We start from the raw sequence: 25403 nt of genomic DNA, 5'->3' as shown, positions 1-25403 counted from the left end.
TACGGTAATAATTTGCTTTCAAAATATTACGCTCTTATGCTACAAGTAGGTAATAATAAAAAATATGGTTTACCTCTTTTAGCCTTTCTCCTCAATTTAAAAAACTCTTTTTGCTCCACGTAACCTTTGACAAATGATTCGTCATCGCTCGTTGGAAATTTGTTTCTATAATCCCTAAGAGCTTGTTTGTTAGAATAGCACGTTCTATTAAGATATATATCATCTAATCGGTTACGAACAGCCTTCTTAAGTGAAACTTGTGTTATGTTGTTGTATGGATAATTTGAAAGTGTCTTGGCTTTGATATTTTTTATCATATCATTAGCCAATTTTTTTGCAATGAAATTTAGGATATAAGAGTGGTTTTCATTTTTTACCTCATACGGTGTAACGCATGATTCGTCTTGTAATTTCTTAACGTTAGATATCTTTCGTTTAGCGGTGAAGGGATGTGGATGCGAAATTTGGGCATCCTTAGGAGTGTTGATATTATAAGCAATTTTTTTAGAAAATCCTTCTTGCTCCGCCACAAATTCGATAAATAGCCTATCTTCACTCGCTGGATATTTTTCTCTATATTCAGCAACAGCTTGCTCTTGCGATAAGCACGATCCATTAACATACAAGCCTTTTAAACGGATAAGAATTTTATTTTTTAATTTATTGTTAAAATCAGTGGAATCATTTGATAAGATTTCCAAATTCGCCATAATTTCATTAGCTATTTGGGATGCTGCATGGTTCAGGTTAAAAATGTGTCTACTGTTTAGAAGATTTTTTACATAATTTAATTTAACATGAGACTCTGGTGAATTTTGATTGACGACATTTGGATTAGGTTCTTTTATTTCGCTGCCGGAGAAATGCGAGTGTGATTTTTTTTCGTATTTAGGATTACGATCGCATTCTTCAGAGTGACTAAAAGAAACAAAGCCACTTTGCAATCGGCGGTTGTGTGTTTTCTGATCCAAATAACTTTGGTCATCTCTGATCTCATGTGTGCTACTTTGCAATCGGCGCTTATGTGGTTTTTGATCAAAATAACTTTGGTCATCTCTGACCTCATGTGTGCTTCTTTGGAATCGGCGCTTTTGCGGTTTTTGATCAAAATAACTTTGGTCATCTCTGTTCTCATGTGTGCTACTTTGGAATCGACGCTTTAGTGGGTTTTGATCAAAATAACTTTGGTCATCTCTGTTCTCATGGGTGCTACTTTTGAATCGGCACTTTTGTGGTTTTTGATCAAAATAACTTTGGTCATCTCTGACCTCATGTGTGCTACTTTGCAATCGACGCTTTTGTGGTTTTTGATCAAAATAACTTTTGTCATCTTTGTTCTCATGTGTTCTACTTTGCAATCGACGCTTTTGTGGTTTTTGATCAAAATAACTTTTGTCATCTCTGATCTCATGTGTGCTACTTTGCAATCGGCGCTTTTGCGATTTTTGATCAGAATAACTTTGGTCATCTCTGTTCTCATGTGTGCAATTTTGGAATCCGCGCTTTAGTGGTCTTTGATCAGAATAACTTTGGTCATCTCTGTTCTCATGTGTGCTGCTTTGCAATCGGAGATTTTGTGGTTTTTGATCAAAATAACTTTTGTCATCTTTGTTCTCATGTGTTCTACTTTGCAATCGACGCTTTTGTGGTTTTTGATCAAAATAACTTTTGTCATCTCTGATCTCATGTGTGCTACTTTGCAATCGGCGCTTTTGCGATTTTTGATCAGAATAACTTTGGTCATCTCTGTTCTCATGTGTGCAATTTTGGAATCCGCGCTTTAGTGGTCTTTGATCAGAATAACTTTGGTCATCTCTGTTCTCATGTGTGCTGCTTTGCAATCGGAGATTTTGTGGTCTCTGATCAAAATAACTTTGGTCATCTCTGTTCTCTTGTGTGCTACTAAACCAGAGGCTGTTGGGCTGAAAAACTGCATGACCGTCTGGTTGAAGAAAATATGAGTTTTGTGGAAAAGTTGATACTGGAGTCGGCTGAGCCTCTAGCTGTTTTATCATTGGAGTCTGTGAACAATTTTTTTATGACAAACCAATAAAATTTACAGAAAAAAATCCTGAAATTAACACATTGCTTAAGCTAACATTGCATGTTCTGATGAATTATGGTAAGCAAGCCATCTTTGTTGAATGGAAATTAACAAACATTAAATAAAAACACGATGCAACAAACAATTGTTACACTGTGCATTGATGCTACCAGCGTCTATATGAAGCCTTTTTTCGCTTTCATTACATATTTTTTGCCAAGTTTGATAGACCCCGTCTCACTAGAGGTTCGCTATAAAATACATAGATGCACAGAGTAATATACAAAAATATATTACCCTGTGCATCGATGCTGCCAGCGTCAATATGAAGCCGTTTTTCGCTTTCATACATATTTTTTAGCAAGTTTGGTAGACCCGTATCATTAGAGGTTCGCTACAAAATAATAGATGCAGCGTAATATATAAAAATATATTACGGTGCGGTACGGATGCAGTAGTAAGCACAGTCCAAAAGATTATCCAGCATCTGGGAGGAAATAAACTCTTATCAATTCATTAATGCCACATCCTCTAAGGAAATCATTTGCTTGGATAGGATGGATGTATTGAAGGATAGGATGTGGGGAAGATTGATAAGGGTACGATCTGAAAACGGTCAGGGATGAAGAGGAAAACAATAATCATCCCAATGAAAATATTGTCCACTAAACCCTCCAAATAATAAGATTTCAAATATTTTCTAATACATTCAGGAGTTAATTCACTGTATCATCGCGGAATGAGAAAAAGACACTCATTTCACTCGGGAAAGCCTGTGCGTACTGTTAGCAGAAGCATGCCTATGATCTACGAAGACGTAGAGATCATAAGACGGCGATACAAAGAATTGTTGTGTTTGCGAGCCCAGCCATCCGGCGTGGTGCACGTTCAGATCGCCAAGAATGGGGATCTGACGAATATGTAGGCAAATGGATGTGCTCAAGGAGCTGTTCAGTCTCTACGCTCCCGTTATGGGGCCTATATAGACATGAGAACGGATATGTCCTGTCCTTCAAGGATATTGAGGCATCCATAACATACACCATCGCTTACGTAAACGCACACACCAAGCCGTGGTAAAAGGGAGTGTTCCAGTTTATACCCCGGGTAGGAGAAGTAACATGAGCCAGAGATCTGAGTCTCAGTCAACACAGAGCAAGGCTGGCATCGCCGTCTCCGGATAAAAGTGGATGGCATTAAAATTTGATCGAAGCCCTCTGATATTACTGAAGTCCACAGGGAACGATAGAGAAGGTGGTTTGAGCCCCTTACTATGTTTTCCCGGAGGCGGCACCCTTTTTTCCCCTTCCAGAGGACGCGGGTCAGCCCTTTCATCCACTTATTAATTGTGGACCTCTAGGATCGGATTCTTCAGGAATACTTTGTCTGGTACCATACCAGAGTAGTCTAGTTTTATTTCGTATTGTTATTTGTCTCTGGGGTAGGCCTCCGGATTCTCCACAGACCAAATGAAACACAGCGGTAAAGCCGGTTATTTTAGATTTAAGTGGTTTTAAGTGGTTGAGTGGTATTTTTCCGGGCGTGCCAGCCCATATCGATTGTCCCTTAGGATTCAACATGACACTACCACTCACAAAATCGTTTAACTGTAATTTGAGAAATTTACTCCTTTCTGTTTGGAAATTATTTCAAAATATATATTTACAATAGTTCAATATTTATATTATTATAATATTCCATTTATTACTTGAAGTGTGAGAACTACACGTCGCTAGATATTTCGAAGCCAAGTATGCCAATGCAGGCTGTGTCAGAGGAGTGAAATCGAATTGAGGGAATACGGAAAAGGGAAGCTTTTCTGCGTCATCGCTGATACGTCACCGCATATACCTACGTATCGTCATAAGGTTTAATTGGATAAAATTTTTGTGGTCCAACTCAAAGACTTGAAGGGATTTCAGACGCATATTAATTGTTCTCCTCGAAACCAGAGAGGTTAGCACGACCAGTGTAAGAAGACGTACCCTGTACATTTCATCTGCATAGTAATAAATGCCGCTGATTTGCAGAATATCATTGATATGCAGAAGAAACACTGAAGGGCCTTGCGGGACCCAGCATTTATGAGTTTAAAGTCAAAGCATGTATCGTTGATAATATTGACTTTCGATCACCCAAAAAGCTACGGAACCATTTGCATAACATCTAGGGAAGCCCTTCCCGGAATGAGCAGTGATGTAGCACCTTGGGCATTCAGAGTTGGGCGTCAAGAGCAAAATCAGATCAGCTTTCTCTTGCGCGTCATGATCCAGAGAGTCGTCCCTGTGCAGAGATGGAATGGCAGACTGACAGTCATTTCCTTGGAAGCCTTGGCGAGTGACTAGAAGGCACAAGCCGACATAACGCGAAGTGCTTGAAATTCGCATCAGCAATAACTCTTTTGATGGGCATTGGGGCACGACTGTGCTGTTTTTTTAAGAACTATTTAATTCCCAATCCCTTTTAACTATTCTGTGGTATTTTCAAATGTTATGTTAAAATTCAATAAAAAAATATTTATTGCAAATAGCTCAAACTGAGAGTTGAACAAGATTCAACAAGAAATTTATGAATGTTTTGTCACTCGAACGGTGGGCTCAGTGGAAGAGAGCTCACACAGAATGCGAGGGTTTCGAGTCCCACATATGAATGATGTGAAGTTTTGCTTACAATTTAATTTGTGTTTAAAATTAATCCCAGAAGGGAGGGTTGTCACTTAGAAAATAAATCAAATCGTTTAGATTTGAAAGAGTGATTCAAGTCAATTTCCGAATTTGCAAGAATTGGGGTCGAGCAGGCTATCAACTGTAAAGTAGATCCTGTACATGAAGCCACAAAATGAGAGTTGAACAACACATATCAAGATTTATAAATGTTATGTCACTGGAATGGTTGGCGCAGTGGAAGAACACTTACATGAAATGTGAGAGGTCTCAGGTTCCAATCCGGCATTGTTCATACAGTTTGTTAAGGAATTTAATTTGTGTAATGTATTAAATAGTTTTATACTTAACTCCATAAATTAATCACCAACTTTGTGCCTTAGAACTTTGGAACTGCAAGCTTATGTATATTTCTGGTGTTAAAACTATGTATATTTTAAATATCTAAGATTATTTACAGAAGAAATAGATGTTTTTGGAAACATGCATAATATATATCCAAAAATGTCTGGAATGGTGCCATTAGTACTTATATTAATTTTCTAAATAATGCTCTCAGTGAGTTATGTGTCTGAGGCTATATATGGCATGAATGGCTCTTTTTTGCAATACAATTTTTTTTTCAATGTTGGCTGCTGATCCACATAACAGCAGACCATATGTCATAATACTATGAAAATATCTGAAATTAACTAATCTCATCATCTCATTTATTAATAAAATAACATAAATAAAATTCGGATATGACAATGAACTCCAATAAGATTTCAAAATAAGATTATTTCTAGATAGTTTTTTAATAATTGTGATGACTGTTCTGAAGGTCTAGCATGTGATGAGACTACCAATTCAAATCTGCTGTGGGTGGTCCCATACATGAGTTTTCTTGATTGACCTACAGCAGAGAGATATATATATATAGACTTAAGATGCATAACACTCTGTCAAGAGTGTATCAACTGAAAATAATTTATTTAGACTTTTATTATTTAAATAAGTAATAGTATACCATTGTTAGTTAGTAACTGACAGTACTTAGTGCAGAGGCTGCCAACGCCGAGTATGAAGTGGTCACTCATGTAACTTATTAGGAGAATAAGTCAACTATTTGAATTTCATGGAATTTAAATTCAATTTTAATTATACTTACATATGAAGGTATGTTTCCAACAGGTGGTAAAGTTGATATCATTAGAGCATGCTTGTTGCCAAAATCAGTTCTATTAGGCTTCAATAAAGAATACTGTTCCACTGTAGACTCCACATCTTTACGGGATTGTGTATGATATTGTGGTGGTCTATATGGTTGTTCTAATTCCTAAGTTAAATGAATAGTAATTAAATAAAATAATAGTATTTAGTTATTAGTAAGATTGTTTTGTAGAACAGTGGTACACTCCTTCCTTAATGCAAGGCTAAGGATGGTAACAGTGGCATTTATTTGAAGGCAACATTGCAATGTGGTTTCTCGGAATTTCAGTTATTCATGGTGAAGTAACAAATAAATATTCTCAGATCTGTAATGGAGATACAGTAAGACAGAAAAGGTAAACAAATCTATTGTTACTGTTACCTAATTCAACTGTCAAGTGTAAAACAGTTAGCCACACTTGGCATTAGCTCTTTGTTACAGAAAAGAAGTATCAATGAGTGTGTGAGTCACTTGGTGCTAAAGGATCACCACCAACCACATTCCATTGGAACACCAGAAGATTCACAGGAGTGTTAAGGAATATGTTCACACTTTATTTAAAGTACCCATGTCGTATCGTCCCGGTACCCATGTCATAGCTCCTTGATAATTTGAATATTAAACCATTACATGGATAAATCAAAATTGGTCATGCATTATCGGGCTGTTGAGATCCTCTTTATATGCTAGTATATTCTAAGTACATAACCTTACTATGAAATTATAAACATAATATTACGCATTAATTTAAACATTTTTCCTGCTCTACTAGCTTACCATTTTTTGTCCAACATTCTCAATATATATTGGTTCACCATCTAAATACAGGTTGTTAATTTTTCTAACAAAAATAGCGGCATCGCTTTCATCTACTAGGCCAACCGTCACTTGTTGTTTGCTTCCCGATTTTTCATGTATAAGATTGTCCAGGATTAATTGCTGTATACCACTTTTGCTTATTAGAAAATCCCTAACATCGCTATATCGCATCTAAAATAGGAATTGCAGTTAATTATTGGCTAATTTAGGGACAGTTGACAAATTAAATAGTAAATATACATACTTGTACGGGTACGTTATGAATTATTAACAGCATTCTGTTCTCTTTACATGTAATCTAGAAATGAAATCCAAATAATAACCCAGCTAATTGCTAAACACCAAAATCAAAACTCAAAAGCTCTTTAGAGCAATCATGTTCTGCGCTCAAAAGTGTACAAACTACCTAGTAGAGTACCTACATCAACAAATTATAAGTTACAACTCGAAACGTAGTGATTATATTCTCTTTGACAACTCGGGCAAATCAAAGAGAATTTAAGTAAGGAATATAAACACTACGGGCAAAGCAACATGACGTTTATCGGACAACCAAAGAGAATAATTTATACACTACGTTCACGGACATTTTTTTTGGTTCTGTTCGTCCATCTGGGACGTTCACGGACAACGGTATAACATTTTTTTTTAATTCGATCTTGCGAACAGACTATTTTCATTTAATTCGGTATGCATTTTCAGTATTTTGTTTTACAAAAAAGTCCAATCAAGTTTTCTTATCTCATCTTTCATCAATTCCATTGTCCTTTTCTAATTATGTATATTTGCACATCTTTAATAGTTTTCTTTCATCAAATCCAATCCAGTCTCAGTTTGGTCAGAGAATTACTCTCTTCAAGTCATTCTGCCAGTCGTTTTACACGTGTCAGCTTTGGACTAATTAATCTAAGAAGTCGCATGATGGCATACGAGTCGCCTACAATAATGTTTTTAGAATCCTCAAGGGCCTGAATCGTTGCTGTACCGCTTCAGAAATGTACGCGGAGGCTAGGGTTGATTCGTTTAATTCTATTCAGCGTAAAAGAATTGCATCGTTCATGTCCAGTGTTGAGACGTAATAACGTCATTATTAGGTGTCTGTCTTACAGGCTGATGCTATCAGCAATGTGTCGACGCTGGGTGGATATTGTAACTTAGTTTCTATTTGTAATTTATATTGTTGATTTTATTTTTATTATATATTTTATAGTGTGTCTATGCTATGGGTCAAGGGTCTGAAATAAAGTATTATTATCATTATTCCCATTATTATAATTTCATCTTATTTTATACATTGATATATATAACATATTTATAAAAAAACAATGTTACAAATATAAATATATAAAAAAAAATATTATTATTAAAGAATATGTAATAGTACAAGTACAGAAGATTCAGTCCGCAAAATAAATAAAGAAAAAAGAACTCTTGCGGCCATACAATAAAGTGTAATTTATACCACACAGCACTATTAACCTTCATTTTTATTCATCTAGTAGTTGCCTCTCTTTCCATCGCGTGGCTCTTACCACTTCTGAGTTTTGACGACGTTAGGATTGTCTTCTTTAGGCCGGTTTCAGTGCTACATCGACCTGAACGTAGTGTTTAAATTCTCTTTGCAGCGACCGTCGGTGCGTACGATACGTCCTGACGATACGTATTAACCGACCGTCAGCTTGTATCATTGAGTGCTCTCCTGACCAACAAACTGATCAGTTTTCTTTTAATAAAACGAGGTCAGAAAAATCGGTTGCATGATCTGTTTGCTCTATGTTAGAAACCATAACAGGCAGCATATCAGAATAATAATTTGTGAGTAGCTGTTCCGATTCATGTTGTAAATGAGATGAATGGGTCTCCGGCGACGTTACTATGTAAGTCGTACTGGAAGACTGAGGACTAGAAGCTGAATCACCATTATGAATCATCATAGCTATTTTAAGAAAATCGGAACGAAAAGACAATTTTTGAGTAATAGAAACTGAATTGAAGGCTGTGGCTCGGGCTTGGGGTCAGGCACCAAAATGTTTGTCTGAGAATTATCTAAGGTTAGATAGTCCTCAACTTTGACTGGATGTTTCTTGTCGAGAAATCTCATGTGATCATAATAGATGTATTTTTTTTTATTTCTCCGCCGCCAGATCCTGACTTCGTTTTCATAATTGCAGCTTTAGACCTTGTATACGCATCCCGAGCTGTTCTCCATCTCTGTTGTATATTTTTTCTGTAATAATAAATTAACCAGGCTTATTTATTCCTTTCAGGTACTTAGCAACCGGTCATACATTCACAGACTTACATTACAGTTATCACCTTGGGGTGTCAACAATCAGTTTAATCGTGAAGGAGGTGTGCAAAATAATTTGGGAAATTCTACATCAAGAATGTCTTTCATTGCCAACATCGCCAGAGGGATGGCTTCATATCGTTAATGGATTTAACGAATTAGCAAACTTTCCAAATTATTGTGTTGGATGTATAGATGAACATAGTAGAAGTATTTACTCCAATTACAAGATTTTTTTTCTGTAGTTTTGCTTGCTGTATGCGATTTTGACTATCGTTTTACATACATTATTGTCGGTTCATGTGAAACTGACTCTGATTCTACGATATTCAAAAATAGTAATTTGTTTCAAAAATTGCAAAACAAAGACATGTGTTTTCCTCCCCCTAAACCATTGCCCAATACAACCGAACCACTTCCATACGTAATTCTTGGTGATGCGGCATTGGGTATTTCGAAACAAGTATTACCTTTTGTACGTAGTAACATGACTTACAAAAAGAAAATATTAAACTATTGACTTAGTCGTGCAAGGAGATATATCGAGTCTACATTCGGCATAATGAGTAACAAATTCAGAACATTCCACAGACCAATGAACACTTCCTTGGAAAACACAATTACAATAATTAAAGCTTGTTGCATCTTACACAATTACATCAGAGAAAGAGACGGTTACAAAATGGAGGATACATTAAAAATTGCAGGATTTGAACCGCTAACCCACAGCAATGACAGTCACAGGAACAACATTAGATCAGGGGATATGTTGAGAGAAAAGTTTGCTAATTACTTTATATCTCCAGAGGGTGCTGTGCCTTGGTAAAATAATAGTATATTTTGAATTAATTGTACGCATCGTGAAATAAATAAATAAATATGAAGAAAAAGGTACTTTCTTTTTACCTACCGAAATCTTTTCGTTCAGTCTCAGACATTTCATCGAAATTCGGTCACAAAGACACATACTTCTTGCCAGGCCTTTAACTTGGCACGGTCTTTATATAACACGTGGCCTAAGTTCCAAAGTGATTCACGAAGACGAACGTCAGTAACTAAGCGTTCTGTGTCGATATATTTGTTCATATTCAGTTCACTTTTTACAACGATGATACAGACATCCGTACGGTCGGTCCACCGAAAGGTGCAGCACTGAACGCATTGATATGTTTCCTAGCACGTCGGTCGACCGACGGCACGCATGCGCACGCGCTCGATGACGGTCCTTGTACGGAGTGCGTAGCAGATAACATTAAAACATTTATCATAAAAATTCATATCATGTAAAAAGTAATAGCTATAAACTCTAATGATAATAATACAATTACCACATTTCGTACCCCAATTACTAAAACAGAGTTTGCTCAGTCACAATATGAATTTAATTCGCCATACGCTTATACTTAACTATGTACTTTAATAAACTTAATAAAAATATTAGTAAAATAAACAAATATACTAAAACAAAATCTTTAAAATAATGGCTAGTAGTATTAAAATACGACGATACAGAAAAGGTTATGAAAATTAAAATATAAGCATCAATTACTAACACTTATTTTATCTTGTACACAGTTTGACATACTAACATAGACTTACGGCCGGTCTCAATAATCTACCTACAATTAAACTCGGTTAGCTACTAGAGTTCATCGGTAACTTCCAAACTATCTGTTACTGCTGTCTCAATAACAAAATTCTCGCAAGGCTACGTCTCCCTCTCGGGCGTTCTGTTTTTATATTTTAACAAAACGGCTTCGTGTTGATTGTTGACAAACAAATTTATAGAATTTAGATTTACTTTCGCAGTATAATTTTAAGTAAAATTATGCTTCTTCTTAAAAATTTACTTAAAATTTAAACATAAAAATGGTACAGTTTATAAATTAGATAATCTTATAAATTCTGAAGCCGTGACATTTGACCGTAGATTACGTTATCGTGTCCATTGAAAAATTACAATTACCGAATATTGCATTTTTAAGAGGACGCAATTTTATTTTTGGGTCATATGTGGGAGTTCAATAAAACCACAACCTCAAGTTTGTGGGGTTCGCCACCCTTGTCCCCCGGCCGCCATCTTGGAAAAAGGGGTGAAAACACTTTTTTCGCGATATCTCGGAAACTGTGCGCCGTACAAAAAATTCATGGGAACATAATTTGTAGCAAATTGTTTTGCCTACAATAATGTTTGTATAACTTTTTGCCCTTAATTAAAAATTAAAGAACTTATAAGCAAACAAGTGAGAATTTTTTTAAAAATATTTTCTTTTTTGCACTATAACTTTTTTTTATACATTTTACAAAAAAAAATACCTCAGACCAATCTTCTTTTGAGGAAAATTTTTCCCTGTATTTTTTTTAATTCAATCATTTAAAACGCTGTTACAGCGCTCCAAAGTTGACCGGGTTCGTCAAAGAATCCTAATTAATTTAAAACGAAACGTTTAACTTATTTTTTATTTTTTTTTGTGAATAAATTATTATGATTATTTTTCATTCAAATTAATATCTTATTTGGTAGTAATGTTCAAAGCCTATTGTATACCCTTATATGAAGCTCATTGTTATGGTGCGAAATGTTACACATTTCGCCGGTGATGTATTTAGTTTTGGCAATTGAAATGTAAGTAATTATTTTGTAAATAGTAATAAAATAGTCATGTTATTTACTTAATTTTGTTAATTTAAAGGGGCTGAAGTACCTGAAATATGACACTCCGTTATTTTTAAGTTTGGATATGCTGTTATTTGGACAGTGTTTACTGAACACTTTGTCATTAAGTTGTATTCCAAGCACTGTCAAAACAACTGAACGTAAATTATATCTGAGGATACGCGTTTATTAGGCAGAATTTGCTTCACTTAATCTTTATCGCGATTGTTGTTTATTTTACATAAATGGCAAAATATTAAAAAAATTGAAACTTAGACTACCGCCGGCAGCGGAGCTATGCTCAAGCTACCGATGGCAGGGATGCAGGTAAAGCTATCAATGTGTGTCTTTCAGCCAATCGCTTAGCGAGAAGCGCTTCATATATTGATCTCTTTGCCTCTCCTTTGAGACCGTTCGCCGTAAGGACTATACGGACTATGATCGTCGAGTCAGCGTCTCATATGTCGGTTATCTCGTTATCAAGTCATTCAAGATATCGACACATCACTGCTGGAACAGTAACTTATTTTAGGCAAATAAAGAATGCCACCAAAAACATAATTTGTAAGATAAACAAAGTCTCGCAACTCAGTTCTCCTACCGTAAAAATTTGTGAGGTCTATACATAATGTCAATTCGGTCAATTTAATCAGTTCTTTCAGTAAATAAGTTTTAAGGGTCCGTCTGTCTTAAGTTATTTTGTAATAAGCTAAACTAACAATATCTTATAGTGGTTTTATCCATTGCGTGCGTACAAAGCACACATGTCAGAAGTGAAACCTGCATGGTGCATGAACCTCTAAACTGCATATGAATTCCTGGTACGTGTTGCATCTTAGCAACACCTGATTTCAACCGCTTTGAAAGACATTCCTACCACCACTAATATATATAATAATAGTTCTCTATGTAGTAGTGTCTATGTAGTAATACGTCGTGCGCTTGGAGTCAGAATATATTATTAAGGTATACTCGCGCCATACTTAAGACAATCTCTTCATAATCTATGATCGCCTGGTACCAAAACATTGTATTATGCTTCCTATCTCATTATCCATGTTAAATATTATGAATTGATGTGACTGCTTTTTTTTAGCTGCGGCTTCTGTCAACTCAGTGATAGAGTAAAAGTGTTCTGTGGTAGGGACGTGAGATTAATGGAAAATAATCGATTAAATAAAAATCGATAATAATAAATCGATTATAAGAAAATAATCGTCGATTTAAATAAATATCAATTATTTTTTAACATCCCTATTCTGTGGTGATCAGTCTGCCATTTCGTTTGTCTGTTGTCTGAAAAAGCGCGGGAACTCTTGATTGCTTAGGGCGGTCTTTTTAACTATAAAATTAAATATTTCTATTATATTGTATATAATCCTCATATTTTTGAAAAGTATATAAGTTGTATATGTTTATCATTTAAATTGTTTAGTATAAGTAAAAGTCTATATATTTAGTGATTTAGGTTTGTGCTAAGAGATGTCGAAAAGGCGGAAAAAAACCAAGCCGGAACGTGATAAAGGTGAGTCTATTTTAGATTCCACCTCTGAAAGTAGCGAATACTCAGATTCGTGTACAGTTTTGGAAGACCACGAGGACTTTTATTTGCCATATAGGGTGGCCGACTATTGTCGCCGATATCCTGAAGACGCAGGTGCCGGTCATGAATTTATAGTCTTCATAGAGAGTGTCACTAAACAGCCACTTGGTAGTCGTGACATGCTAACTCTTAGTAGCTACTTATCGCGCTTCATTAAAGGCATAAAATATCTTAAGGAACTCAACAAATATAAGATAGGAGTAGTGTTTGAACGACCTAATTTGGCTAATACATTCCTAGACAACACGACATTTTTAAGGGAACAAAATATTAAGGCGTCCATCCCAGCTGGTGCCACTGAATTGTCTGGAGTGATTTCCTCCGTACCCATTGATATGTCCAACAAAAAAATTTCAAATCTTTGTCAAGTACAAAAAAAATATTTCTGTTCGGCGTATAATGAAAAAAAACAAACCCGATAGTGGTTTTATATTACAACCTACACAGGCAGTCATTATTACTTTTGCGTCATCTACTTCACTCCCAGATTACGTTCACTTAAAGATGTGGCGTCTACCAGTGCGACCTTATGTGCCACCAGTTAAGCAGTGTTTCCGATGCCTTAGGTTTGACCACTTGGCTAAATTCTGTAAGAATGCTCAGCGTTGCTCAATCTGCACTGAAAATCATTCATATAAAGAATGTGCTATACCTATTGACAAAGCAGTATGTGTGCACTGTAAAGGTAACCATCTTGCAGTATCAGGTCAATGCCCTATAAAACAAAAAAAGATATTGGATAGTAAAAATAAAAGTAAAACACCATTATCAGATTTATTTAAACATCCAACAAACTTTCCATCACTCAATAAGACAGAGAACACACAAGACATCATTAATTTAATTTTATCCAATCCAGCAGCAATGAACCTAATCACAGAATCAATAATAAAAGTCATTACACTAAATAAAACACAGAATCAAAGCATTAGCTCACACACAATTAGTTCAGCTATTAAAGATACCATACAAATTAAAAATAAAATGTCACATTCAACTGTCACAAACTTAACATAGTACAGTGGAATGCTCAAAGTCTGTTGAGTAACAGACTTAAACCTACTTTATGAGCAGGACATACACATAGCACTTATATCAGAAAGTTGGCTTAAACCAAATATACAGTTTTCTATCAGAGGTTATACAATACTAAGAAATGATTGTGGTAATGATCACAATGGTGTAGCAATTTTTGTTAGAAATGGCATTTATTTAAGTTAGAAACATTTTCTGATAACTCCTTGCAAAATGTAGCAATCAAAATTAAATACGAACAAAAAGACATCTCAATTGTTAGCTTTTATAGTCCTGGCAACAGTGTACCTAACTTTGACAAATCTAAATTTAACAGACTGTTGCATAGTATTCCAAAACCACTAATAATTGCTGGTGATTTTAATGCTCACCATAACATTTGGGGTTGTAATAGAACCAATTCTAGAGGTAGAGACATCATGGATGTAATGGACGATAATGACTTAATGCTCTTAAATAATGATCAACCAACTACAGTGGGTACTAATTCTTGAACGTCGTAAATCCTGGACAGATTTTTGCTCCAGAAACAGATTTGGACAAAAATGAGGAAATTTAAGAACTTATATTCTAATAATAATTGTTTCTCTAGCAATAATTGGATATCCAACTTTTTACACAAATATACTCCAGATTCTTTAAATAGCACCAACTCTTTTATGATTGCCCCTTTTACTATTAAAGAATTAAAAGCTGGTCTATCATCAAGAAAGGACTCTGCATGCGGTTTGGATTGGCTCTCCTATAAAATGTTTAAACTCCTAAACTCTTCTAACTTAAATAAGTTTCTAAAAATATTAAATCTCCTATGGAAGAACTCCACTATTCCAGAAGAATGGAAAACAGACTATCTAATTCCAATTTTAAAGCATGGGAAAGATTCTAGTTCAGCTGATTCATATCGTCCTATCACACTAAGCTCGTGTGTTGGTAAAATTTTTGAACAATTAATAAAACAGAGATTAATATTTTATATTGAAAGTAACAACCTGTTACCTAATAATCAATTTGGATTTCGATGTGGTCGTTCTGCTTGTGAGAGTATACGGCATTTATGTCTTGACATCCATAGTGCCCAGATTGACAATAAGATATTGGCTGGTGTTTTTTTGGATGTTGTAGGAGCATTTAATAATGTTGATTTAGAACAATTATCATCCATTCTTCTATCCTTAAATGTCCCTGAAAAAATAGTAAGTTGGATATTCAATTTCTTGCATGGTCGTAAACTTTATGTTAGAGTCAATAACCAATTAATAGGTCCTCGATATTCATATAGAGGCATATCGCAGGGCGGAATTTTGAGTCCATTGCTCTTTATAATCTACATAAATGAAATAAATATTGTTTTGGGTAATAGAGTTTCTAACCTCCAATTTGGTGATGATCTAGTAGTGTATAGTTCAGGACTTAATTTATCAAATGTTGTGTTAGATCTTAATGTAGCACTCAAAAAATTGGAGCTTTATTTTCAATATCTTAGTCTTGAGGTCAGTATTGACAAAAGCAAAGTAGTAATATTTTCAAAGCATTCTATAAGAATAAGGGATGCAAAAATATATTATGGTACTCAGGAAATTTCAATAGATAATTCAATAGTTTAGTATAATAGTTTTTAGGAGTTACGTTTTTAGGTAATTTTAGATGGCACAAATATGTTGAAATATTAGAAAATCGAGCATTAAAGGCCTGCAATATTCTGAAATCATTAGCTGGTACATATTGGGGTGCAGACCCACGCATCTTGCTAACACTATATAAGTCATTAGTCCGTAGCCATTTTGAGTATGCCTTCTTTTGTTATGGTGGAGTAATTACATTAGTGAATAAATTACAAAAACTACAAAATAAATGCTTAAGGATCACAACAGGCGCTTTTAGGTCTACTCCTATTATATCATTACAAGTAGAATGTAATATTCCCCCACTAGCTTTAACTTAAGCCACTAGATTCAAATATCTACAAACAAAATTCTTTCTCAAATTAACTTCTATTAATAATCATCCACTCCTATTAAAGATACAGGACTATATTAACCGAACTGACAATAATTCCTACTATCAAGTAGAAGGCATCTCTGATTTGTTACATTTTTCTTGTGATCATAATTTGTATGATAATAAATGTTCTAGTATTCTTTGGCCATGTTATTTAAATTCTTATAATTCAAAATATACACCTATTAAAATAATAATTATTGAATCATTAAAATATAAGGAAGATGTATATAGTATGCTGTCAGAGTGGCAAAATTATAACCAACTTTATACTGATGGATCTAAAAGTAATACTGCTGTCTCTATGGCAGTTTATGACATACAACTGCAGAGTGGGTTTTGTCATAGGTTAAATACCTTGGCTAGTATATATACAGCAGAATGTGCTGCCATATATGCTGCTCTAGAATATATTGAAGAACAGTCATATAATAATTTGATTGTTATAACAGATAGCATGAGTGTTTTAAAAGCTTTACAATATCCTAAATGTAATGTTACAACTAATTTCATCACTTACAATATTAGAGACAAATATCAATGCTTATCCCTAACAAACGATATTGTTTTATTCTGGACTCCTTCACACATAGGCGTGGAAGGAAATGAACAAGCTGATTATCTTGCTAAATCTATTGTGAATAGTAATCAGATACATACTGCTTTGAACATTCCCATACCACACACAGATGCACTGTCTCATTTTAAAGGTACATTCTTGCAAGACTTTCAGAATTATTGGCAACAAGTTGTTCAAACAAAGGGCAAATGGTTAGCCGACATTAAAAACGAAATCTCTCCTCCCTGGTTTGTTAAAAAGAAAAAATACTTACACAGAAAATTTTACACCACAATTTGTCGGTTACGTCTGGGACATTCTCGTAGTGGTGCTCATTTATTTAGGATCGGTGTTTTAGATTCTCCAATTTGTCAATTCTGTAATTTATCCATCCAAACTCTTGATCACATTTTCTTTGACTGTCTCCAATATAATCTTCAAAGATTTACATTGATAGACTGCCTCTTGGATATTTATAAGAATGCTGAAGACATCCCGCGCTCACTTTAGCAGTTATTGAAAACTTATGACTGCTTCGTGCCGCTTTACAAATTTATAGTTTCAACGGTAGGCGAAATTTGAAAATACGGCTTGGCTTTGACACAATCCCTTACACAGACTTAAAACATATTCGTCCATAAATTATTATTGGACTTGTGTATATAATGTAAATTCTATTGTATAAATGTAAATATTATATTTGTAGTTATACCTTAAATTAGTTTCATATTATCTTATAATTATATTCATCATTATTACTTATAATTCATGTATAATATATTTCTTATAACGTACATGAGATTTATATTTTAGTATTATATCATAAACATAAAAGTTTATTATTAAAAATAAGGGGCTAAGCTTGATCTTCATTGGAACAAGAATATTATCAATAAAAGACTTGGCTTCGGCCTTTCATGCGAACCTATATGTATATGAAGAAAATGAAACATGATGAACACGAAATACTACTTTTATGGGAAATTGTACTATTTATGTTTGAAGATGAAGATTATATAAATACTTAGCTTGACTTTGAACAAGCTGTGTAACGTGAAGAATAGAAAAATAAAAATGAAGACTTGGCTGTATGGGCTTTTGACCCCTTTGCCTGTCCAGATGGACGAACAGAACCAAAAAAAAATTGTCTGTTGTCTATTGAAGTCAAAATTTCAATATTCAATAAATTCTGAATTTCTGATTTCTTAACAAAAATGTTATGCCGGAAAATTGCTTTGGATAACTGAAGAACAGAAAAAGAAATTGTTTAGTTTTGTAAGAAACGGTTAAATTGTTATAATTTAACATCAAAAATGCTTATAACTATTCTTGGACTACCACTTTCTGTAAGTCTTCTATTTAATTTTCCATCCTAGTCAGACCTATAATATTTTTGTGTATTTTCGTGTAATGTAATTGATATGTTTTTCAGACCAAATATCACGAAATAAAAGTCTTAATAACACAGAAATGTGGAATTCCCGATTTCATCCTAGATAATTTATTGACCGATACTGATGGTACGAAGAAGGTTCGCGTAGGCCTTGCGGACGATGCTGAAGGCGCTCACGTAATTAAGTGTCTCAATGGATATAAATTATCTGGAAATGTTCTGCGAGTGGTGCCTTTTGGAAAATCTGGGGTTAGTAAATACAACTTATTAGGTTATGATAGACTACAACGATTTCCAGTACCACCTGGTGTGGGTATTCTGTACTAGTCCCAAAAATAATTATCAGGAATGAAATTGGTTAATTATTGTTTATTTAGAATAACTTGTAATATAATAAATTGCTTGTATTAATAATCATGAAGCTGTAAATATTGATTTAAAAGTGCCTCAACCTTTTCCAGAATGTCAATAAAATTATAACTTAATAAATTAAATTCGTTTATTACACATATGACACTACCATAAGTAAAATTAAAAAAAGCTGAGTTTGAGTATCTTGTGTCAGTTGAGTTATTTTCCCACAGTGGTCAGAGTATGGTTCAACTTATTGAACTACTGACACTTTTACTATGAGTTCTATAAATGTGCAGGCTGTTTTTTGTATGTTCATAAGTGTAATACCTAAATATTCCAGATTGCCAGACAAAACAACTCTGCACCCAATCATCGAAGCACCTTCGAGACTCAAGGTTATCAAAATGATTTTAATCAGATGGGCAGGTCACAGGTTGACCCATGGGGTTCTCATTCTCAATGGACACCTCAACAACAAACAGGACACATACAGAATCAAAATAACTTGAGTTATCAGCAGGTACAACAAGGCGGTGGTTATGTATCTGTGGTATGAATAAATTGCTAACTGTACTAGTATATAGTATATAAGATTAAATTTGCTATAATATCATTATGTTAAAAGTCAGCTTACTAGTGAGGTGTTGCCAGGTTGATATGACATGGGGTCCCATAAAAAAAAAAAGAGCACACACCTTCCTCAAAGGCTGTGTCAATGCTCCTGTCATTCCTCTGGTATTGCAAGAGAATGTGGATGGTGTTGATCACTTACCAGGTGACATGTATGCTTGACTATTCCATAAAAAAAAAAACATCTTTACCGGCCAGATTTAATAGTACTTGTAAAGCATGGTGGAAGAAAGAAGTGCTACATAGCTACTGTTTTGTGAACCACTGGGTAATTAATGGTAATGCTAAAGCAGAGACTAATGACCATCCTGTCCTGTTCTGTGTCTCATAAAGACCAATTTATAGCTGACATTTTTATGTGGTATATATTAGTAATGCCATGCTAACAACAAATTATGGAGATTGGGTGTACTATATCCCCATAAAAGGGAGTTGGTTTATAAAGAAATAATACACTGCACTTTAGGACAACTGTTTATAATATATTACTGAACACTCCCATAACACAATATGTACAACTAATAAAGCTTATAATATAAACTAGAAAGTTTTGATATAATAATAATAATATGATGTAAGTTAGTAACTAAGTAAGTAAGCGTGTAGGTGCATAAGTATTAGCGATTAATAGCGATAAGTGACACAGATTTTGTGTTAGGAAGCCGGTAAGTTACTTATTGATATACATTGATGAAGTACCAATACCTCCTAAGTGTTCAGAATCAAATTTTACACCAGAAGAAAAAAAATGTTTTAAAATAAGGTTTTATTTATTTTGATCAACTATTTATAGTCAAATAGTTTCCAATAGATGACTTTTATTAGTTACGAAGGGATGTGATTATGTTAACGTTTTATAAGTATTTAGTCACTTAGGAGATATTGGTTCTAGAACTTGAAAATCCACTTTAATGTTAGGAGTTATTTCTTGTAAGTAAAACACACAATTGACTTAAATATTTTTTTTATAACAATAATAATTTACAATGTTTTATGAAGACAAAAACAAAACAATCATCAATCAACTGAAACCAAACATAAATATTTTTTAAAATCTCTTTTAGAAAACTTAAAAAATAAAACAAAAACGGCTAAAAATCTTCTCGACTTCAAAATTTTTTTCTTTTTTTATTTTATTCCTAATTTTAAAATAAATGAAATCAAGCTTAAATTTTAGGCAATGTATCGTAATCTGATGGCAGTACGTTTTTCATGGTTTGCAAATGATTAAATTTCGTGGTCGTTATAGTAAGAGGTACGTTATTCATTTATAAGTAGGTATTAACACCTGCAAAAATTTTAGGCCTCGTCGGTAAATCGCCCCAGTCATCATCAAAATGTAATTTTATTGTAATTTTTCATCGTCATCATTATACCTGATGGCCCGAATGTTTGTAACAGTCGGATTCCCCGCTTTCCGACCTGGCCGAATACTTGAATACCGTCTTAAAATAAAGAGAACTGGCAGTCAAGTAGGGAAAAACTTTGAAAGCCTCAAGATCTATCGCTAAAAGAATAATTTCACCCCTTGCTGCTCTCGCTTTGTCTTCTTCTTTCTTTCGTCTAGCCTGATTGTTTTTATCAATATGACGTACTTACTCATTTGTGCTTAAAGTACCAACCGCATGACTGCTACATATGTCGCACATATCTTTTTTTAAGGTATATATCGACAAATTTTTCTCGTCAAATGCTTTTTCAAAAGAAAATCTACAGACGGTAGGCTCTACGCTTTCTGTACAATACTTTTTGTATGTGTTATATAGATCAGCCATTGAAAGAAGAGATGGTTCTAAATATAACTTGGTTGTCTCCTCACGTCTGTAATGCGATGGTCGCTTGGACATATCATCCAAAAAACAGTTAAGCGTTAGCAACTTTCTTTTCTCCCCACGCCTGACAAATTTAGCTCTTCTTGAATTTTGAACCTACTGAGAAGGCATCATGCCAAATTATTGTGTTCCATTTTGCTTAAGGCAGCTTTTGTGTAGCCCAAGTATTATTTACCTTTCATTCTAAGTTTTTTATTCGTTAACTTCTTCCATTCAACGTAAATTTTGATGTACTACTCAGCCACTTGTGCTTAGTCCGGAGAGGCATGGATTTAAGAAACGTACTATACAAGAATATACCATGCTATTGGCAATAACAGTTTACAGAGTAACTGGTTCAGTTCGTTCTATAAGTATTCATTCCCAACTAACACTTTTGAATGTCACAAATCAAAACTTTTGAAGAAATACCTACTATCTGAAATTTTCCTAGCAATAACCAAGAGAATTAAAATTAAAATCTTTGAATTTAACATTAAAAATGATTTGACTTACCTTTGTTTTGATAATCTCTCTGAATATATTGAAATTAGTGGCAAATAACAATAAATTTTCCAAGAGCAGAACGAAAACCGTTTCAATTACGACACCCCCGTCAAAGTGGTTTTTTCTGGAACTCAATCAAATCAAAACGCAGGTAGGTACTACCTTTATCTAGCTCTATCAAAATATGGCGAGGAACGCGCTGGCAGCGATCGTGCGAAGTTAATCAGTCAAATGCAGAGTGCGCCCGAGTGTAGTCGGTTGTCGGTGCAGTTAGGAGATATTTCCATATAATACATACGATCGAAGAAGAAGATCTGTCACTTAGTAGATATTTTCACATAGATCAAGAAGCTTTTTGGTAAAGAAATGTTGGATAGGAGTAATAAAAAAGTAATTTTGGGCTAAAATGTCAGGTAGGTGGTATTGGTACTTCATCAACGTTATATATTATATTGGTTGTGTGTATGAGGTGGCCACAAAATTTTTATTTCTTGTCAACTAATTAACACTGTGTAACTTAATTACTGTGTACTATAGAAATATTGGAATTATTGGGTTAAAAAAAGCCTGCAATTGAAAAACCTTTAGGCTGAGATCTATAGAGTGTATGTAGACTTTAAATAAAACATAGCTAAGTATAAGCTTACCATAATTTTAATTCATTTTACTAACAGCTGAAGTTATACTGAGCTTATGCTGAGACAGCTGAATACAAAAGTCAAGTTTGTGTTTTATTATAATAATAATATAATATTGACACACTTTTTACACAAATTATCTTGCCCTAAGTTAAGCATATACAGCCTGTGTTATGGGTTACAACACAATGATATATTTAATACAGTATACTTACTTAAACATACATATATTCATATAAACATACATAAATACATTTAAACATCCATGACTCGGAAACAAACATCTATATTCATCATTTATATGCTTGCACCTACCGGGATATGAACCCGGAACCTCTAGCTTAGTAGGTAGGATCGCTATCCACTCGGCTATACAGGTTGTCATTATGAAATAGTCTTTTTCACTCTAGGGTACCAGTCATACACCAATAAGAAATGAGTTTCAACAGGGTGCTGTGAATCAGTCTGGAATGCAGAACTTACCAAATTATGATTATCAAGCTGGTCCAAAACAATCTGTAAGTATTTAATAGTAAACATTTACCAGTGGGAGGCTCTTTTGAACAGGATGCTGGCTAGATTAGGGGTACCACAACAGCACCTAACTTACTTACTTCTACCGTGAAGCAGTAATGTGTAAGCATTATTGTGTTTCAGTCTGAAAGGCGCCGTAGCTAGTGAAATTACTGCGCAAATGAGACTTAACCACTTATGTCTCAAGTTGACAAGCGCTATTTTATTGTAGTGCCGCTCAGAATTAATGGGTATTTCAAGAATCCTGAGTGGCACTGCATTGTAATTTGCAGGGAGTATCAACTACCATCAGCTGAACTTCCTGCTCATCTCATTCCTTATTTTCATTAAAATTAAAAAAATTAGAATCAGCACAAGATAATCTAAACGGGGAGTGATGAGAATCTCAAAAATGAGAATACTTCATAGGTTAGTGTCGAGGACCAGTTCTCATACCCCCATCCGTGGACCAGAATATGTCAGCGGCTTATAAAGGGACAGCTGAGAAACGAGCTTCTTTGCGCGTTGTTTTTTAAGGAACTTTGTCCTTATCACTGGCTACTGTAGTATTCTGGGGAGGGCACAGAACTGCGCCTGACACCTTCCTTAAAGGCCGGCAACGCTCCTGTGATTTCTCTGGTGTTGCAAAAGAATGTGGGCGGCAGAGATCACTTAACACCAGGTGAACCATACGCTCGTTTGTCCTCCTTATAAATAAAAAAATCTTTAATCAATTCGACACGTGTTTCGCCTCTGCACGAGGCATCCTCAGGAGATGTTGACTCGCCAAATTCTGGCATGAGACTGAATTATTTGGATAATTATGGATTTCCTCAATATAACGCCTATTTCAATAAATAGTATTAAGCTCTACTAAAGATTTTTTAATTTCATAAAAAAATATAAGATTATACCAGACTTAAACCTCTGAGATTCTGAGAGATCTGATTGGTGTAAATGTTAACAGAATCGGCAAGGAGTGCTACGAACTGTCGAAATTGTTGAAACACCTCCACAGAATCTACCAGGGAGACATCAACCCAACTATGATTTACAACGGGATAGAAATGTAAGTACCTCAACTATCAGTTATGAATATTCTGTACTGGGAAGAATCAATATTGTCACACAGATTATACAATTTTGTTGAAAATATGTCATAGTTTCAGATATATGGCTTTGTATAAAAGTGATTTTCATTAGTACAACACAAGATGTCAGTGATGACTTACGGTACGCAAACGACCAGATCAACGATCTGCTTAAGATCGCCGGAATAAGTTGGATGAGGGCAGCGCAGGACCGATCGACGTGGAGATCTTTGGGGGAGGCCATTGTCCAGCAGTGGACGTCTTCCGGCTGATGATGATGATTAAAAAATGGTTCTGTCGTAAACTCTACTACTCGACAGCTGACATCTAAGTGATGAAACATCCTGGGACTACATGATTATTTTATAGCAATAACAATGACAGTACAATATGTGTAAATGTTTTTAAGAAGAGCGAAGAAAACAACGCTGGGAGGGTTTCTTCTCTCTCATTTAGTTCCGTAAGGGTAGTAGTGTTTGAACGGACATCAATAAGAAATCTATTGGAATCAATTTTGAGAAAATCGTAGTGCATTCAACACATAATAGGTTGTAACGGTAACTAAAATTGTTTTATCTTTCCAAGTGTATCAAAAATCAAACTAATGTGATTTACCTAAACTTGAAAAAAGTTAAATTATTTAATCTAAGTAACTGCACTATTAAGAATTGTGATAAGAAAGAGAGGCATAAATAGAGGGAAAAACAGCACAAAATACACTAATTAATAAAACTAATTTAAATTTTAGGATGGTTTTTCACATTATAGTGTTGTATTTTATTTTTAAAATAATATTTTTAGGGTCCTATGATGTATTTTTTTTAACAGCTGTTGTCTTTATAGGTTCTTTTAATAACAGAAATTAACAATATTAGAATATACTGCAGAAACTAAGGTACTAAATATAATATAAGCAACTAAATATTTTTTAAAAAAATGAAATTTCTTAAGAAAATGAATTTACTGTGAAAGCATAGAATAATTTAATAAAAAGTATGGCCTCCTCTGCTATTCAGAACTTGTCGGCAACGATTATTCATTGAATTAATGAGACTGTTAATGTCATCTTGCGGTATTCGTTCCAATGGAATTGTAGTAAATCCTTCAGTTGTTGGGTCCGTCCAAGTCCTTCAAAACACGTCTCTGGAGCTTGTCCCATGCGTGCTCGATGGGGTTGAGGTCTGGCGATTGTGCAGGTCAGGGCAATACCCGGACGTTCTCGGTTGCCAAGTATTGACTGGTTCGCCGAGCTGTATGTGAACGCGCATTGTCATGCATTAACGTAAAATTGGAGCCAAAGGTTTGTTCAAATGGATGGACATAAGGTCTGAGAATATCCTTAACGTAATTTTCAGCGTTCATGTTTCCATTTACAAAAACGAGCTCAGTTCGCCTGTTCTTCATAATACCCGCCCATACCATAACTGTAGAGCCGCTCTATGGATGAACTTCCTGAATGCACCTGAGCCTTTCAGTATTTCCGGGCCGACGGTACACTCGCACCCTTCTTCTATCAGGCCTAAACCCGAATCGCGACTCATCGGAAACATAATTTCATTCCATTGTTCCTGGGTCCATGTTCTGCGTTCTCTACACCATTCATTTCG

General features: G+C 34.7%; 2 protein-coding genes and 1 long non-coding RNA gene across 15 annotated transcripts in view; 1 reads left to right on the top strand and 2 right to left on the bottom strand.

Annotated features, from left to right (window-relative positions):
• The window catches only part of LOC126976156 (uncharacterized), a 48724-nt gene extending 41583 nt beyond the window's left edge, over window positions 1-7141 (bottom strand). The window contains exons 1-5 of one of the 3 annotated variants that reach the window (XM_050824376.1): window positions 6963-7137; window positions 6677-6889; window positions 5858-6025; window positions 1062-2021; window positions 74-992 (exon numbers count right to left, since the gene is read on the bottom strand). In XM_050824376.1, coding sequence (XP_050680333.1) covers window positions 74-992; window positions 1062-2021; window positions 5858-6025; window positions 6677-6889; window positions 6963-6995 — 2293 coding nt within the window. In that variant the 5' untranslated portion in view covers window positions 6996-7137. Of the gene's footprint in view, window positions 1-73; window positions 2022-5857; window positions 6026-6676; window positions 6890-6962 lie in introns of all 3 variants that reach the window. The other 2 variants (XM_050824375.1, XR_007731848.1) reach the window with 2 other exon arrangements.
• Window positions 7142-7966: 825 nt separating this feature from the next.
• LOC126976210 (uncharacterized) lies at window positions 7967-17396 on the bottom strand. 4 transcript variants are annotated; one of them, XR_007731855.1, is made up of 3 exons: window positions 17134-17394; window positions 15299-15484; window positions 7967-8945 (listed from the first exon to the last, which is right to left on the bottom strand). It is a non-coding gene; the product is annotated as an uncharacterized LOC126976210 (long non-coding RNA). The 4 variants fall into 4 exon arrangements; XR_007731858.1 differs by lacking the exon at window positions 7967-8945 and adding an exon at window positions 13443-13886 and having other exon boundaries at window positions 17134-17396; XR_007731856.1 differs by lacking the exon at window positions 7967-8945 and adding an exon at window positions 13915-13982 and having other exon boundaries at window positions 17134-17396.
• A 426-nt stretch (window positions 17397-17822) lies between these two features.
• Window positions 17823-25403, top strand: part of LOC126976151 (serine/arginine repetitive matrix protein 1-like) — a 51855-nt gene continuing 44274 nt past the window's right edge. For 2 of the 8 annotated variants that reach the window (XM_050824361.1, XM_050824356.1), the window contains exons 1-5: window positions 17835-18205; window positions 18292-18501; window positions 18947-19156; window positions 22603-22710; window positions 23673-23774. Coding sequence is in view for 5 of the 8 variants with exons in the window: in XM_050824356.1 (XP_050680313.1) it covers window positions 18173-18205; window positions 18292-18501; window positions 18947-19156; window positions 22603-22710; window positions 23673-23774 (663 nt within the window). In the remaining 3 variants the exon portion in view is untranslated. Of the gene's footprint in view, window positions 18206-18291; window positions 18502-18946; window positions 19157-22602; window positions 22711-23672; window positions 23775-25403 lie in introns of all 8 variants that reach the window. The other 6 variants (XM_050824362.1, XM_050824358.1, XM_050824357.1 and 3 more) reach the window with 5 other exon arrangements.

The sequence above is a fragment of the Leptidea sinapis genome, chromosome 39 (assembly GCF_905404315.1).
Source record: "Leptidea sinapis chromosome 39, ilLepSina1.1, whole genome shotgun sequence".
NCBI classification, from domain to species: Eukaryota; Metazoa; Arthropoda; class Insecta; order Lepidoptera; family Pieridae; genus Leptidea; species Leptidea sinapis.
Note: the sequence above shows the minus strand (reverse complement) of the source record. Positions and strands in the feature narration are given on the sequence as shown.